This window comes from Dermacentor albipictus, unplaced genomic scaffold (assembly GCF_038994185.2).
Source record: "Dermacentor albipictus isolate Rhodes 1998 colony unplaced genomic scaffold, USDA_Dalb.pri_finalv2 scaffold_40, whole genome shotgun sequence".
NCBI classification, from domain to species: domain Eukaryota; kingdom Metazoa; phylum Arthropoda; class Arachnida; order Ixodida; family Ixodidae; genus Dermacentor; species Dermacentor albipictus.
In genome coordinates, this window is record NW_027225594.1 from 480,583 (window position 1) to 496,176 (window position 15,594).

A 15,594-nucleotide genomic window follows, 5' to 3' on the forward strand; every position below is an offset into this window, starting at 1 on the left:
GCCATCGAGTGAGATGTGTTCATAGTTTCCCGTGCACGCGTGACACAACGCTTGTCAACCTGACCATTCAGTGAATTTTTACTGCAGTTTAGACGGCCGATAAAACTACTAACCTTACTTCGTATAGTTGTCCAATGCATTATATAAAGCAACGTATCCTTTCGGGCAATATGCGACTTCTCTTTTACTTTTGCTCGCTTCTTTTTTCGATATTTACCCAGCGGCAACTCCTCCATTACAATGTTTAACTACAAGTAGCACAAAAATGGGGGCGGTGAAATATTGCTGTCTTTGTATTCTGTGAAGCATGAAATACTTCAAAGCATTTAGTGCATCTCTAAGAAAAAGAAAGAAGAAAACGATGGAGCTTTCGTTTTATCCTCACACATTATTTCGATTGTGAAAAACAACGAAAGGCGGGAAATTCTTCCCACCTATTCTCCCAGTTAGGTAGCTAACATTGCTGCGTGTCTACCGTCAATATAAACCTGAACGTATATATTAGATTCCTGTATTCATGCACTTGTAGTGCTTCGCCGAAAATGAATTTAACATCGAAATGCACAGCCACGATAGCTTGAAGCCGCACACATGGACAATAAAAGAAACGTCTCGTTAATAAGTAGTTAGTTTGATACACCTTCAACGTTTGTCAAGCTCTACAAGAAGAAAAAAAAGTGCCCAACTTGACGTCTCACGCAGTCTTTCTCACGAGCAGTTTCCAGCCTTCGCTGATAGAGACTCGAATTCACCAAGAAAAGGCCAACAAGTGAACCCTCATCACTGAGCCAACGTTTCAACACACAGATCCATGTGTAGAAGCACTGACACTATGCTGAGGGTCTCCTTGTTCGCCAAGTCATGACATTGGACTGCATTGCAGACCAAGAAAAAACCAAGTACAAAACGTGCGCACGTATATCGCTGTTTTAATTTTCCTCGATGTGGAACTCCGCGTTAAGAACCCTCTTGATAGACTATGGCAAAGCAGGCAGCCTTCACATGTGCTTGTGTCAACTCGTTTCTGCAGAGAAAAAAAAAGAATGCGTAGAAACCTTGTACTGATAGCTTTAACACATCGAATCATCCAGAGCTCTTAATGCTGGGAGGGGGCCACTGTTTCTCAATGGTTCTTTTTGTCTCTTTAGGCTTTTGTTAGTGAAAATCTACCCAAGTATGCACTTCGTCAAGACACGTAAACGATTACGAAAAAAAAAGAACAAGAAACGAGTGCACACAGACGAGAGACGAGAAAGTACATAACACACGGCACAGAGCTTAGCACCGATCTCAGATATTTTCTTTTAATTTTCCTTGTGTTATAATTCTTTTTTTTTGCCTCCCGGAGATGTAGCGGCTTCCTAATCAGAGATATAACGATGGTGGTGGTGTTACGGGCGGTTTTAGCCTTGCAGACGATGTCGGCAAGAGCTCCGTCGGTAGAAACTTTTTCTGGAGATACAGTATCGGACTGTTCGCAAGAAACGTAAGAGAACGACGTAGTACCTCTCTTCGGATAATCTGATGACCTGGTGGAAACACCAGACAATGTGAGCAATCGTCTGAGAAACCTCTTTCCCACTATTTAATGGAGATAATAAGAAAAAATAAAAGATAAGGAAAGGCAAGAAGTTCTACCCGACGCTTTCCCCCGCAGACTGCAGAATGCTCCGAAAAAGAGCAGACAACACAACAGAAAAGGAAATGGAGGAGAAAATGACAGAAAGAAGTGTCTAGACTATCGTCGTGGACGCCGTCACGCACAGTCTGTCAAAGCGTCACGCGCTCACGAACAGTGTCAGTGTGGCACACAGAGACATGCAACGTCACGCTGTGCACAGTGTCAACCAGGCACAGTCTGTCGCAGAATATGGCTTTAGCCAAGCAACCCAAAGCCTGTAAGATATACGTACCCCTTAAGAATACTTCTACTACTCAAAACTACTCAATTAGGACAGAAAAAATAAAACCTTCGTTTTGCGGCTCGCAACATTCGGGTAGTACAGGCCATGCATTCTCGATCACCGTTATTGTAAGCTGTTAGAGATATTTAGCTTGTCTGCCAAACGCATTGCCCTTCACGGATAACCAGGTTACCGGAGACGTAGTCCGCGCTGTTTGCGCCGTCTTGTGGCGCACAATTTAACCAGAGAGGTCACCGAGCATACAGTGCTGTATAATGGTGTAAGTATAATGTGGTTACATTATACTTAGCTGCCGGATTGAAGATTCGGCAACGACACAGTCTCTATCGTGGTAGTTCCTTTTTAGTTTTTTCTTCGACAAGAACGCCAATGTAGCAAACATTTCTAAGAGGCTGCGGTTGCACAAAGCGTCACGAAAGTCGCTCACAGCGTTGCCACTGCCGTCTACAGCACCGGCAACATGTTACCGTGTTGCTCTCTAATGTCCATTAAGCTCGCTAATGTAACTTAGCGTCCGCAATTAGCTAACTTCCTTATCTGCTCCGATCATCATCAAACGGCGTTCCGCAGCATGAAATATCTGTGGCCCTGCCCTCTGCTATCCATGACTATTGATTCGGGTTCGGTTTTACACTCCGCTTGCGGACTGAGCTGTCAGCAGCTATCCGTCGCCGTGAGGTAGGCCTTGTGGTCTCGAATGTGCGCTGAGTCAACGTCTTCACGACCAGCGGAGTCGGTGTCGTTCTTGTAATCCTTGTCCGGTGGCTTTTGTCGCTTCCTCCTCCACTTATGCTGGGCGGACGCGCAGTAAATGCTGATCAGTGCCACCAGTGCGACGGCGAGGCTGCATGCCAGAACGACGACGCTCAGGGCAAGCGTCGAGCTTCCACCAGGAGTGTTCCTCTTGACATCTGCGGGCGAGTTAAAATTACGCGTTCAGATTCCAATGGGAACGTCAATTCATTGAGTCCCGCCTACTGTCTAGAAAGAAAACTTCTGAGAGATGGATCGGGAAAGTCGTAGTAACGCAAGGATGACGGCTCGGAAGGAGTCACTCTGAGGGCGTCGAGTACGTCCGTACTTCGGCGTCACAACTTAACAATGTGTTGCAGGTTATTTTAATGCGCCTTTTCGGGCTTGGACTGACAAACCAACTCGTAGTATGACAAGTGCGGTGTGTTACGAATGGTGCAAAACATTTTTCCTTTTGGAATGTCGAAATTTCAGAGACGAGAGATGCTGTAATTTCAGTAGATTGCGGTCTTACCAGAAACCACTAGATATAGATAAGACTAGATATAGCAAGAATAATAGGTACTGTGCGTTCCCCTCCAAAGCAATGTAAAGCTTTAAAATTTCTTTTCTCATTCCTTTAGGGCGGCCCTGACTTAACCGACATGCTCGAGCCCATTAATGCCACGCACATCACCTCTGGCTTACCTGTACGTACCATGGTCGTATATTTGCTTGCTTTTTTTCGTCATCCTCTCCCTAGGGCCTTTCTGTTCCCGATCCTCTTCCCTACGGGGAGCAGCATACGGTGCCTAAATATACGCCGACAGAATTCCTTGCATTTTGTTTAACAGCTTTCTCTCTTTTTTTATGTATGTTGCCCTGCTACTATTTCCACAGAAGGTGACTTCATTAACCACACTTAAGCGCAACGTAGTCTAAATAAAGCATTACTATCGGACATTCCTCAAGAAAGTCGGAATCATCTAGTGATACGAAAAGCAGTCACGTCAGTCTCCACCGAAGCACTTTACAACACATACGATAGAGAGATAATGCAGCTTGGAAGGTGCAGTCACGCATAAGCGTTTCGCGCTATTTTTTTTTGGTCTGTGTGTCTGTGTGTGTCTGTGAGAGGCGCCCACTAAGGTCCATCAGAAAGCCTTACAGGATAAATCCAACGACGCAAAAGAATGCAAGCCCCCAGTTCACACAGTGTCGTTTTAGAAGTTCGAATTAGAGCCCACGATGCACTAAGTCATTCCATTGTGTCACACCCTGTAAGAAGCATGCGGGACGAAAAGCCAGGAAGTCTTAGTGTGGTCTTACCTCCCTGACCAATTAGGGTTTGGGCCGGGCCCAGGGTGCGCACGTATGTCCAAAAGCTCGCCTCCGGAGGCATTCGAACCACGACCAAGTAGTCGGTGGCGGAGTGGAGTCGGTCGACGAGTATTGGACCCAGATCCGTGCTCCAGAAGCTCCGTTCAGACCGGTTGCCCCTCCTGGTGTCAAGCACTTGTACAAGGAGTCGCCGTTCCTGTTTCAGTTTCGTTGACGTCACCGTCGTGCCGTTGGCGAGAGGTACGAAACAGGTCAGCGAGAACGAGCTGTCGGTGTAGTTTCCCACACTGCACGTCAGGCCGGACGAGTTCCGACCTGCGAAGATGGCGGGTGGACGCTGCATTTTTTTTTTACAGCAACCTCCATGGATGTTTATAGATGCACCAAATCTTTTCTTCCTTACGCTATTAAGGAGCATCAGTTCGCGAAACACCTCGGTCTATAAATGGTACTTCGATGAAGCAAGCGAGTTGGCTTCAGTTGAAGTTTGTGGAACTCCTCCGTAACGTGCAGACAGAGAGAGAAAGACCGAGAGAGAGCAAAAGAGAAACGAACATTATTACACTTAGTAGAAACTACAAATTACTTCAAGAATCAAGCCCTTGCCGCGGTCAAGAACTAACGCACGATATAATATCAGTCCAGGGCATCTCAGTTACAGGCTCGGCCAGCATACCATTACGTATACTGGACAGAAAATAAAAGATAACACTTTTCACTATTATCTGCCCCCGCAAGCCCAGCATAGTTCCGTGTTTATGCATAAAAGTAATCTTGCTGCGTGTAAAATTTCCCAAATAATACTTCAAAAGAAAAAAAACGCGTGGAATGCACGCGTTGTTTGCGTGTTATTTTGCTTGCCTTTCATCCTTTCATTGTGAAAAATGAATTAACTATCATCGCCAACAAGTAATTGGACTAAATTCTTCAGCTTTAAAGTCAAGCTTGCGTTGTCTTGTAATGCGAAGTTGTATGAAGTGTCTATGTCTGGCGTCTATGTATGGCGTCTATGTCTGGCGTCTATGTCTGGTGATACAGAGGGATACATATCACCTAACAAAATTTGTTTTGTTCGAAGTTCTTGCAAAAATATTGCGAAAAGAGATACGAGCAGCTCAAAGCAATGATTTCAAAGAGCAAACCTTTGAATTCTCCAGCAGCTTGAAAAAAAGTTGCCGTTTCGCCCGAAATGCGAAGCATTGATTGCAATAGCAAATTAGTCGACAGTTCTTCCAAGTAAGGACAATAGTTTTATCAGACGTATAAACTTCTAACATGAGCATACCAACTAAATTAAGAAGCATGGTGCCACGCGCGCAGAAGCAAATATGAACGCATCTCACTCGACCACCTCTAAAACTGGCTGTCCAAACGCTGGAACGAGGAAGCGCGGCAGCAACAGCGAGCGAATTAACCTTTACGCTGTCTCTCGCAACAACGCGAACTAAGCCGCGTAAACAAAGCGCACGGCAGACTCCGTGCCCGTCGCAGGTGGCTTTCAAGATGCAGCGGCCCGGGCGGCCGCGCACGCCCGCCTGGGCCACCTTGAGCAGAATGCCCCTCCCCCTACCTACCCTCCCCCCGGAGCCTAGCGCGTGACGGAAGATGGCGCGCTTCCTCCCCCGCCTTCCTCCCTTTCGTGCGCGAGATTTAGCCGCGATCGCGGGCTTACCCTCGCACGCTTTCACTCGCACATGCAGCATATGGCGCGAGGCGGCGCTGTTATCGCCGTTGGACTGTTTACGAAACCTCACGTCGATTCCGACGACGACGGCATAAATGCGCCTGGAGTGTCCAGATAATTGTCATTGCAATAAAAAAGAAAAAGTGAAATATGAAACATTATAAATGGCTCGGGCACGTGGTATCGGAATGACTGCTTGCTGCTTGCGCGCGTACCCTTGTATACGAACTTGAATCGACAGCGCCTCTTCTGAGTTCCCGCGGCGTTCTCCGCCCAGCACGCTAGCGCCGAGTTCAAGAGCGAAGCGTTGGTGATGATCTCCAGGCTGTTCGATGTCGTGACGAGTGGCACGAGCAATTGTTTGCGCCGGGCAGGCGGGCTTCTTCCCGTGGCTTCGGTGCCGTCCGTGGTGTTCTCCGCGAGCCGCCAGAAATAGCGTAGGCCGTCGCTGGGATCAGCTCGCACGCCGCAGGTCACGTTGACGGCTGCGTCTTTCTCGACGTTCAGGATGCGGTCTTCCTCGGAATCGCACCTCGGAGGGTCTGGAAGAAGAGCGAGAACGCCAGGTGGTCAGCGTAGATTGGTATTGTTCACATAATATTTCACATTGGCGACGCGCAGTTTGAGTACCATAAACCCGCATTAATCGAATCGGATCAAATAATGAAACGCGTTTCTTTTACAATTATTACGTATACGAGGTAGTTGAAACTGCCAACTAAACATTCTTTGATCAATCTTTTTTAACATTCGGTGCATCTCAAAGATGAGAAACGGCATCAATTATATGAAGTTGTATCGCTAACTATATTTATTTACAGTGCTTTTAGTGAAAGAGGAAAATTACCAGCACAAAGCTAAACAAAAGAGGCCTGTATAGCCTTCGTATGTGCTTCGATTTTTAAAGAAAAATTCGTCCTGGGCTGGGAATTGCACCCGGGGTCAAGGTTTTTCCGTCGCCCCACCCATCTGGGCTAAGAAGGAAGCTAAGAAGAATGGCTGTGCGGCACGCTTGTATGGCGTTATCCAATCAAACGCTAGACTTACATAAACTTGCAGGTTAACAGGCAGGCTGACGAGAGAAGTAATTTGTGCGTTTAGCATGACTCAATGAAACGAATGCGGCTGCATACTAGCGTAATAGTACAGCAATGAGTGTTCTCGCGATCACTCGGCGAATCAACGCAGTAATGTGATTCGGTTGACTCCTTAACCGCGAGATTTTTTGTTCGCTTTTGTCGGTAAACTACACTCGCCCACAATCAAGGACGTCGCAATAAATATTCTTGACGCAGAACAGCTATTCTTGTGTTTAACCAATTTTTAAGAGTTTTCCCACCAGCAAATGAAATCAGACTGCTGCGTTTGTTCTTAACGTGAATGGTCGTGCTCCATCGAGATGGTTGAAAACGCGCCAGAGTGTAGTGAACTCTTGGACGAAACATTACTACCGCTAAAAGAGTCATGGTGACTCGCTTTCATTCTAGAGTGCAATCAACGTGCGGTCTTCATCTTTACTGCGCTTTGTCTAGTTTCCTCGCCACAAACAACAAAGACATCCCCAAATTCGCTACTTGATCGGTCAATGAATCGATTGGTTGATCGAGTGATTCGTGGCACTTATTACGCCGGATTAACACTGGGTCCTTGAAATGCGTCCTAGCTGAAGGCTCCAGATTACAAGCTCGGATACCTGGGCTGCTTCCATCAGAAGTTAAACCTAAGCGCACGAGCTTTTTCTTGCACTTCCCGCCTCCCCCTACCGAAAAGCGGCCCTCGCAGCCGGCAATCGAACCTCCAACCTCCCGCTCAGCTGCAGAACGCCATATAGTCACTGGGGCACCGCATTGTGGGTAACTCGTGGCTTACATCTGACGCGGATGGGAAGCGGCGTGCTTTCGAGGGTGTCGCCGCGGGTGCCGGTGACTCGGCACGAGTAGCTTCCGGAGTGCCGGGGTGTCACGCGCCGGATCACCAAGTAGCGAGACGTCACCACCATGTCCTCGTCGAGGTCCGCGCCCGCCAGCTCCAGCCCGTCGCGACTCCACGCGACGTCGGTGACTCTCCAAGCGACTAGGACGGAGCACTCCATGTACACGTCCCCTCCCTCCGTAATGTGGCTGGCGTTGAGACCGGCGCCTAGCTTGACGCTCACTTCTGGCTTGTCTGCGCAAAAAAAAAAAGAAAGGAAAATATTCGAAAACCGTTTGTTGGAACGACAAAGACCTCATCGGTACAGTTAGGCCTGCTTCAGGCAGCCACCGTCCGCCCCGTCCCGGGACCGCCACGACACCGGTTTGCGTCACGAAGGAGTGCTTCCTCGCCGGATACACCCATACACCGAGGCGTCGGTGCCGTTAGGAGCACCGAAAAACATCGCCGGCCTGGCCCGTTTTTTTTTGTTCTTTTTGCTTTGTTTTTGTTCCTCTTTGCATTTTTGATATGGTCGGTAGCTGCATTTTATTCTGTTTATTCCGCTCTTTCATCGCTTCCTTACTACTACATTACAATGCAATTGCTTACTATGTCGAGTGGATGTTTCTGCGTAATACGGTTCCTCCAGAAAATTCACTATGTTGACATTATATGTAATTGAGTTTAAGTTCGGCTAATCTTGTGGTTAGCAACCACGCCTGTTAGCTCCTGGTGATTCTCGATTGAAAGCGTTGATGTTCAATAAATTTCATTTTTTTACGTTGCCCTTAAATTTGTATTACTAAGAAATTCGCAGCCAGTCCTGCATTTGACTCTTTTTTACGGCCATTGACTGCTCATGCTGTTTTTGTTAGAGCGTTACGTATTTGTAAACTTCGTGTTTCAATGTGTTTAGAAACGTAGCACTTTTTGGTCATTACTATAAGAATGATCCGTGACATAAATGAAAGTTGCAGGCATTGCAGGCACTGTAGACAACATAAAAATGTTGTCTACAGTGCCTGCAATGGAATGTTCTCTGCCATATGCGACCAGTTTTATTCAGATCGGTCCATCGGTTCTCTCATAAAAAGCAACTGTACCTTTGACATGTATATGAATAGGGCAGTAAGAGTGGGCCCGAGGAAAAGCTTCTTCTTAAAGACATACTGTTCTGGGCGCATGGATCTACAATCTAAAAAAGAAAAGAAAGCGTGTCGCGGATGACATATCCATGCTGTCGCCCACAGAATACAGCAGCATACATTTTTTTACTTACTTGACACGTTCACGTCCAAATAGCGACTGAGCGTTCCTCGGAGTTCCCTCAAATTGTCGTTGGTCGCCCGACATTCCAGAAGCTTTTCCGCGTGCTTCTGAGTCGGCAGGTGAAGCACGCTTGCCGTCACGTTGCCATCGGTGTGAGTGTGACTCAGGCGCTCGTCCAACAGCATTCCGTCCAGGAACCACGTAATGTTTGCTGCTGGACGACTTCCGGTTGCCTCGCACTCGAAGCTGCGTGGGGCGTAGAAACCGGCAGCCAAATCCGGATCCACATACTCAGGCCGAGAGGTTCCTTGGAAGACGGGCGAGCTACCCCTCCTAGGCTCGCGAGAGGATGTGGAAGCCCAAGCCGAAGACGTAGCCCCAGTTGCCGAGGGAGCGACTATAGCCCATTCAGAGGCGTCAATGTTCATATGAGGCCCGCTCCAGACGGAAACTTCTGCAGGCGGCACTAGAAGGTGTTGGGGAAGAAGTATATATATTTTCACTATTGTGGGGTTTTAGGTGTGCAAGAGGTATGGTTACCTAACAAAACCAATTCACATTGAGCGGGGTGTTTAATAAGGAAATGTGGAAGTCTATGGATTCATGGTGTTATAGGTCGAGGGGGTGTTCTCGGCGAAGAAACATATTTATTTTGTTTCGTTTACTATGAACACAAAGTGATATGGTGGAACACTGGACTAAAGAGACGCAACTCCGGGTGTAGTCACCATTAATAGGTAGAGAATGAAACGTGGAATATTAAATGCAACAATATGCATCATATAGGGAACAAAATTTGCGCCCAATTGAAAGCACGTGAGTTGCGCTTTCTGGGAGAACTGATTATGAGAGGGATTGTTCAGGTCACTTTAATTAATAAATTAAATAACGGATGAATGGATAAAGGAAGGAACATGCTAATCTTATTACTTAAATGAAGTTTTATTTGGCACATGACGTATATGAGTGCGACGTCACGCGTTAGTAACTGTCTGTAACGTGACCTAACGTGTCGTAAGCAGAAAACAGAAATAAAACGTCATCTGCGCAGTGGAAAATAGCCAGACGATTCGAACGCTTCCCTTTGACAGGTTGTACGTACTTACGGTACATGTCGATAAGCACCGAGCTTTCTACAGGCAGAGTGACGTCAGTGGTCGCCACGCAGCTGATGTTCGCGAATAAATCTTCGCGGAAAAGAGGGCCGAGGTCGAGGTGGTTCGCCCATCCACCGCTACGCGTCGCAGCAGTAGCCAGTGTCGATCGCAGCGGTTGGCCGTTTCGCCTCCAGGCGAGCTTGAGTTTGTGGTCAGCTGCAAACACAAAAAGGGCGAAATAGTGTCCAGTCGACGAGGGTGGCGATATGGGCTTGTTGGTCGGTCTACACTGAGAGGTAGCTGTATAGCGCAACAAAACAAAGACACAAGAAGAAACGAAGAGAAGCGCTTGTCTTCGTCTTCGTTTCTTCCTGTGTGTTTTTTTTGTGCTATACAGATACCTTTCAATAGTGTCCAATGCTTACGCACAAAGCCAGCATGAGTGCTGCGGAACAGTCATGCTGGAATAGCAGTGTTACGTGGAGTGGCATCGTGAAGCAAGCGAGTGTTTTAACGCTGTATTTCACAGGCTGAGCACTCATTCATCCTTGCCGCTACTGTGAGTGTACAGAGTCCCAGTCTTTTTTTTTTCTGGGCAACCTGGCTGCAGAATAACTTGGTGCAAAAAGGTGATAAGAGCAATATTGCACTTGTCGATGACCACCAGATTCTACAAGCGCCTGTGGCAGCGTAGCGAATACTAATGTGAAGGCGCAGCTCGTGTGCTTGCTATGTTTTCCTCCTACTTTCTGCCCCTCTTCATTCTTCCTCAACTGTAGACTAACCGGTGTATTAGTGTTAGTGTTAGTAACTGGTGTAGTTCTGATTGGCTGTGCTGCCTTCTTTCTCTCACTCTCTCTCTCACACACTTTGTTTTTGCTGTCTCTTCACATCCACAAAACTGTCATGCCACAATGTTTTTTTTTCACTCCTCTTCGGAATGCATAGGCATTCGCAATTGCGACGCTCTACCCCACGCGACATGTAATAAAGATGCTTCGCGATGGGAGATTCCCGACGTCTGGCAAAGTCGCAAGGGAGGTTGGCGAAAAAACACAAGCAAGAGTTGGCGACACGCAGGTAAACTGAAATGTAAAAATGTAATGCGGTGAGCAAGCGATCACGGAACCAGATAGTATTGCAGGCACGGAAAAGACTAAACGCTTACTCTACTTGAAGTCACAGAGGGTAAGGTAAATGCGAAACTGTGAATTCATACCGGCCGGCACTGCACAAGTCAGCCGCACGGTGTCGCCCTCAGCGTAAGGTCCTGCTGTCGCAAGCAGCTGGTTACCTTGGGAGTCCTTAATAACCGGTGGCTGCTGAGAGACTGCACGAGAAAAATAAATGCATCGTAAGGTAAATTACCTGGAAACGAGAATGAGACTGGTCAAGCAGATTGGATTGGATTGGAGTCAACTTTATTTATGTCAAACAGAAGAATACGTGACTTAATGGCCAAGAGCTACAAAATTTGGGGCGGTACACTTTTTAAAAAGTCTATATATGTTCAGACAGTGTACAGATGCAACACCTTTTAGTGTAAAATGTCACATTTGTTAGTCTGCATCGTACGTACATGACGTTCTGTCACATTTGTTACAAAAATATGTGTGTCACAAATAGCTCCTGAGAAAACAGACGTTCTTTATACCAAAATTAACAAAACAAAACAAGAAAGCTCGCAGTCATTCCCACTTATCGGGGGTGACGCGGAACCCAGAACGCTGAGAACCCGCATTGAGCTGAAGTCTTTGGTGGCCATGCAAATCTGTGTCGTTTACTCTAACATGCAAGTGTTCATGTCGTCTCGTATCGTATTATTTGAGGGTGCTTAAAGTTAGGCGATTACCAGTACTGCCTAAGCCTCACGGCGATACCAACGGCGACGGCGACGGTCATAATTTTGTTGGAGTGTTCATATAGTTGTTATCGCAATAATAACTATGCTGTTTATTGGCGGGCGAAAAATATAGGCAACTCTTACTTTTATTACCAACATTTTATGCAGTTCAGATTTCTCAACATGATAACTACTGAAGACTTGCTCGCTACCAAGTACGTCGCTGCGAAGAGATATCTGCGTAAAATTTGCTCCACAATTCCGGTCCTTATAGTTCAAACGCAGCGAGATCGCCATTTATAGAAGCACAGCACTGCCAGGTATTATGTAAATTTTCCGCCAGAAAAAAGAAGTAATGATATTAAAACAGCCGATGAGGAGCGCCCTCCAATCGAAAATACGCCCCCCGCCCCCCTTAGCTATGAAGCAAGAAGTCTCCTTCGCGTACACGTATTCTTGTGCCACTTATAGAACTGACACGTGTCGGTGCTTATGCAAATGCGCCGCCGGCAAATTGCCCCGTCTCCAAGTTTGACGACGGTTGGTGGAGTCAACTGCCTTCGAGAGGCACTTCGCGGTACAAACGTCGAAACGAGGTGGAATATTTCGGCCCCATTACAACGCGATCGAGCAGGAGTGCGCAGAATTTTACCGGGAAATGCAGCTCGTTACTGGTTAGGCACATCTTGATTCAGCTGTGGCTACTGCCTGACAAGGAACGCGAAATGGCTGTTAAACGGTACGTAAGTGCTTCTAAAACTCCGAGTACCGGTGAGGAAACTAAGCGTAAAGACTGTTTTTTAAACTCTAGGTCGCACAACATTTACGCTAGGGCTACATCATCCAAATATGTTGCATGAAAAAAAAAAAAAACATTGCTTCACATTTTGTGCGAAGCATAATAAAACCATTATCATTGCCACTTACAACTGCTGTGGTTGCTAGGTAACCGCAAACATTTGAACCGTTTGACTGGTGAAATAGAGCCGCGAATGACGTCATTCAGTTTTCTTTTGTTTTTTTAAGAAGCACATGTTACACAACTACCAGATTTGTGTTTTTGTTGCAGAGCAAAAACCTAACTTATGGGGTCCTATGTGGGGTCATAAGGTCTGCCAACTTAACGTTTTGTGTACACGAAGCCTAACTTAAGCTTTGTGCACGCACAGCCTAACTTAAGGTCTCCTATTTAAGGCTTTAAGTTCCCCTAAACCTAATGTTTTGCGTAGGCACAGCCTAACTTAAGGTCTCCCATTCAAGGTCAGAAGGCCTCCTAACTTAATCTTTTGCGTACACACAGCCAAACTTAAGGTCTCCCCTTTCTAGACAGTTGTCAGCGTTGTGGTGACGTAGTCGAAATCGAAGAAAGAGGCGCTCTCCGCAGCTCTCATTCGAGAGTATAAGCTCAGGAGGCAACACGAAAGGCTTCATCAAAACGCATGCGTAGCAATGCCGGTCGCCACCCAGTCGGAGAACAGGTGCCTTTCAATGTACGACAACAGAGCGAACGCATCGCCAACAATAGGCCGACGGCTCAGACATGCCTTCGATGAAAAACCGCGGCCAGGAAGTGTCGTTTGCCTATAGTGTCCCGGAACAAACAAAGGGTTCGCTCTCGCTGAAGCGCCGTAACCATGCGACCAAGCGCAAGGTCCGGAAACCGCGCCTTGCATAATAATGAACGGCCCCCGGCGCATACGAATTGCCTGCAAGAAGTCCGAACCAGGAACAAGTCGGCCCATGTCCGGGGACGTATGACAGTGCAAAACGAAAAAAAAAAGCCTGGTAATCTATTCATCTGTCCAAGTGTTGACAGTTAAGACGTATTTTTGTGCTCCGGTACAATGTCAACACAGGCTGGCACCGCAGTTGGTATAGTTTATGTGCTCGTTTAGTTTACTCATCGCGATAGTAAGAATTCACTGCGTTGTGCTTGAACTTCTCGGCTGGTGTTCTGACTCCAGAAGAACTTCAGTTTGGCCTAGTTGGCATTTACTGCATATCATATTGACCGCTAATTAGGACGAGGACAGGGGAATAAAATACAAAAGGACGACGCGGGGCGGTTGATATGATATCCGGTGTTCTTACTATACGCAGTCATGACTAACGTGAACATGGCGTACGAGGGTGCGCCAGAATTTCCGGCACCTCTAAAAGCTTTGAGAGGAAGCTTTAGCTCGGGCCCAACTCCGACGCGGCCGATTCAAATACATGTAAAACGCAAAAACGTTTTTCTGAGAAAACCTCTGGACCGATTTTAATGAAATGCGTTGCATTTGAGAGAGAACGTAAATTCTAGTGGCTGTTGGAAGCGGAATATCGATTTAGGGCTTGAAGTTTCTTTATAACCCCTGAACCGATTTTAATGAAATGTGTTGCATTTGAGAGAGAAAGTTAAAGTGTAGTGACTGTTGGAAGCGGAATTTCGATTTAAGGCCTGAATTTTCTTTAAAGAATATTCAAAAATTCGAAAGTTCGAAAAATACAGGAGCACGAAGCTTACACATTGACAGCTCTGCATCAAGAACAGATATCGCGGTTCTGTAAAAGGCATCCGCTAGATTATTCAAAATGGACAAATTCGATATGTCAATTTACATATTACGTGAATTCGTTACGTTGTGTACGAGGGTTCTGCCGAAGCTGCATTTCCATATTACGAAATTGACATATATTTGACATATTGACATGTGTGGCATATCAATTTTGTTCGCTTTAAATGTGCTGTAAGCTGCAATGCACAGAATTGTCATATCGTTTGTCGTTGCTGAGTTATGGAGTTGTAAACTTAATAGTTTAGTTTTTCAGAAAGCTTGCGTTGTTTGCCAATTTTTAAAGAAAGAATTGACAATCTAAACCGACAATTGAAAACGAAAAGTCTTTAGATTTTAAGTATTTGTTTTAAACGCGACAAACTTCGTCAAATTCGGTGCAGTGGTTGCCGAGAAAAACGAATTCTCTTTTACATGTATTTAAATATGAGCACCTGAGCTAAAGCTTCCTCTTAAAGCGCAATTATTTCCACGTTCTTATAGGCATAATATGACACAAATAAAGTGGCATTGGATCACCAGAACAAATAGGCCTATCAAAGTAAAACGAATGGAAAGAAAACGATTACAACAGATCTAACTCACATGTTAATTGGAATTTACATTAGGCGACACGTTCTCGAATTGTTTCACATAAACGCTACGCAAAGAGACAAGTGACATTCTTAATTTTGTCTTACTCTAGGGGTGCTAGAAAGGAGAAATCTTCGAATATAATCGAATTGTAATACTTGCGAAAAACGACCCACGAATAACGAATTCAATAATGAAGGTTCTATCATTTCTGAAGCAGCATCAAATAGGCGGTTTGTGCAGGAATCTGTTTGGTAAGTAAAAAAGAAAATAGATCAGGCTTCCATACATAGAGATGCGCACGTGAAACCGGTTGCAATTAGACGCCCGAGTAATTGAGGCGTTTCTTGATGACAACGAGCAGCCTTTAATTTAGTAAGGCAAACGTTTGGGCTTTAGTCCGGTGAGACAGGGCTTACCGCGCTGTTGTTTTTTGTCTCTCTGTACGTTTAGCCTTCCGCTACTTTCAATTATCTTAAGCACCACGGTATTGACAGCAATGAAAAGAAAAGAAGGGAACACCGCGTTAAGAGACGAATGAACAGCATTGTATTGAAGAAGCAAAATGTGATATCATACAACGCCACACAATGTTTTAAATGAATGCAAACGTGGTGAGACTGACCAGAGAATATATAGGAACACATTCCCGCATAGGATG

The 15,594-nt window shown here is 46.0% G+C and overlaps 1 protein-coding gene across 6 annotated transcripts in view; it reads right to left on the reverse strand.

Moving 5' to 3' along the window:
- Positions 1-509: 509 nt before the first annotated feature.
- LOC139052848 (hemicentin-2-like) overlaps positions 510-15,594 on the reverse strand; it is a 363,460-nt gene continuing 348,375 nt past the window's right edge. For all 6 annotated transcript variants that reach the window (XM_070529997.1, XM_070530000.1, XM_070529995.1 and 3 more), the window contains 7 exons: positions 11,182-11,292; positions 9,972-10,178; positions 8,876-9,331; positions 7,552-7,848; positions 5,898-6,224; positions 3,987-4,313; positions 510-2,836 (listed from right to left, as the gene is read on the reverse strand). In XM_070529997.1, the coding sequence (XP_070386098.1) occupies positions 2,580-2,836; positions 3,987-4,313; positions 5,898-6,224; positions 7,552-7,848; positions 8,876-9,331; positions 9,972-10,178; positions 11,182-11,292 (1,982 nt within the window). In that variant the 3' untranslated portion in view covers positions 510-2,579. The remainder of the gene's footprint in view (positions 2,837-3,986; positions 4,314-5,897; positions 6,225-7,551; positions 7,849-8,875; positions 9,332-9,971; positions 10,179-11,181; positions 11,293-15,594) is intronic.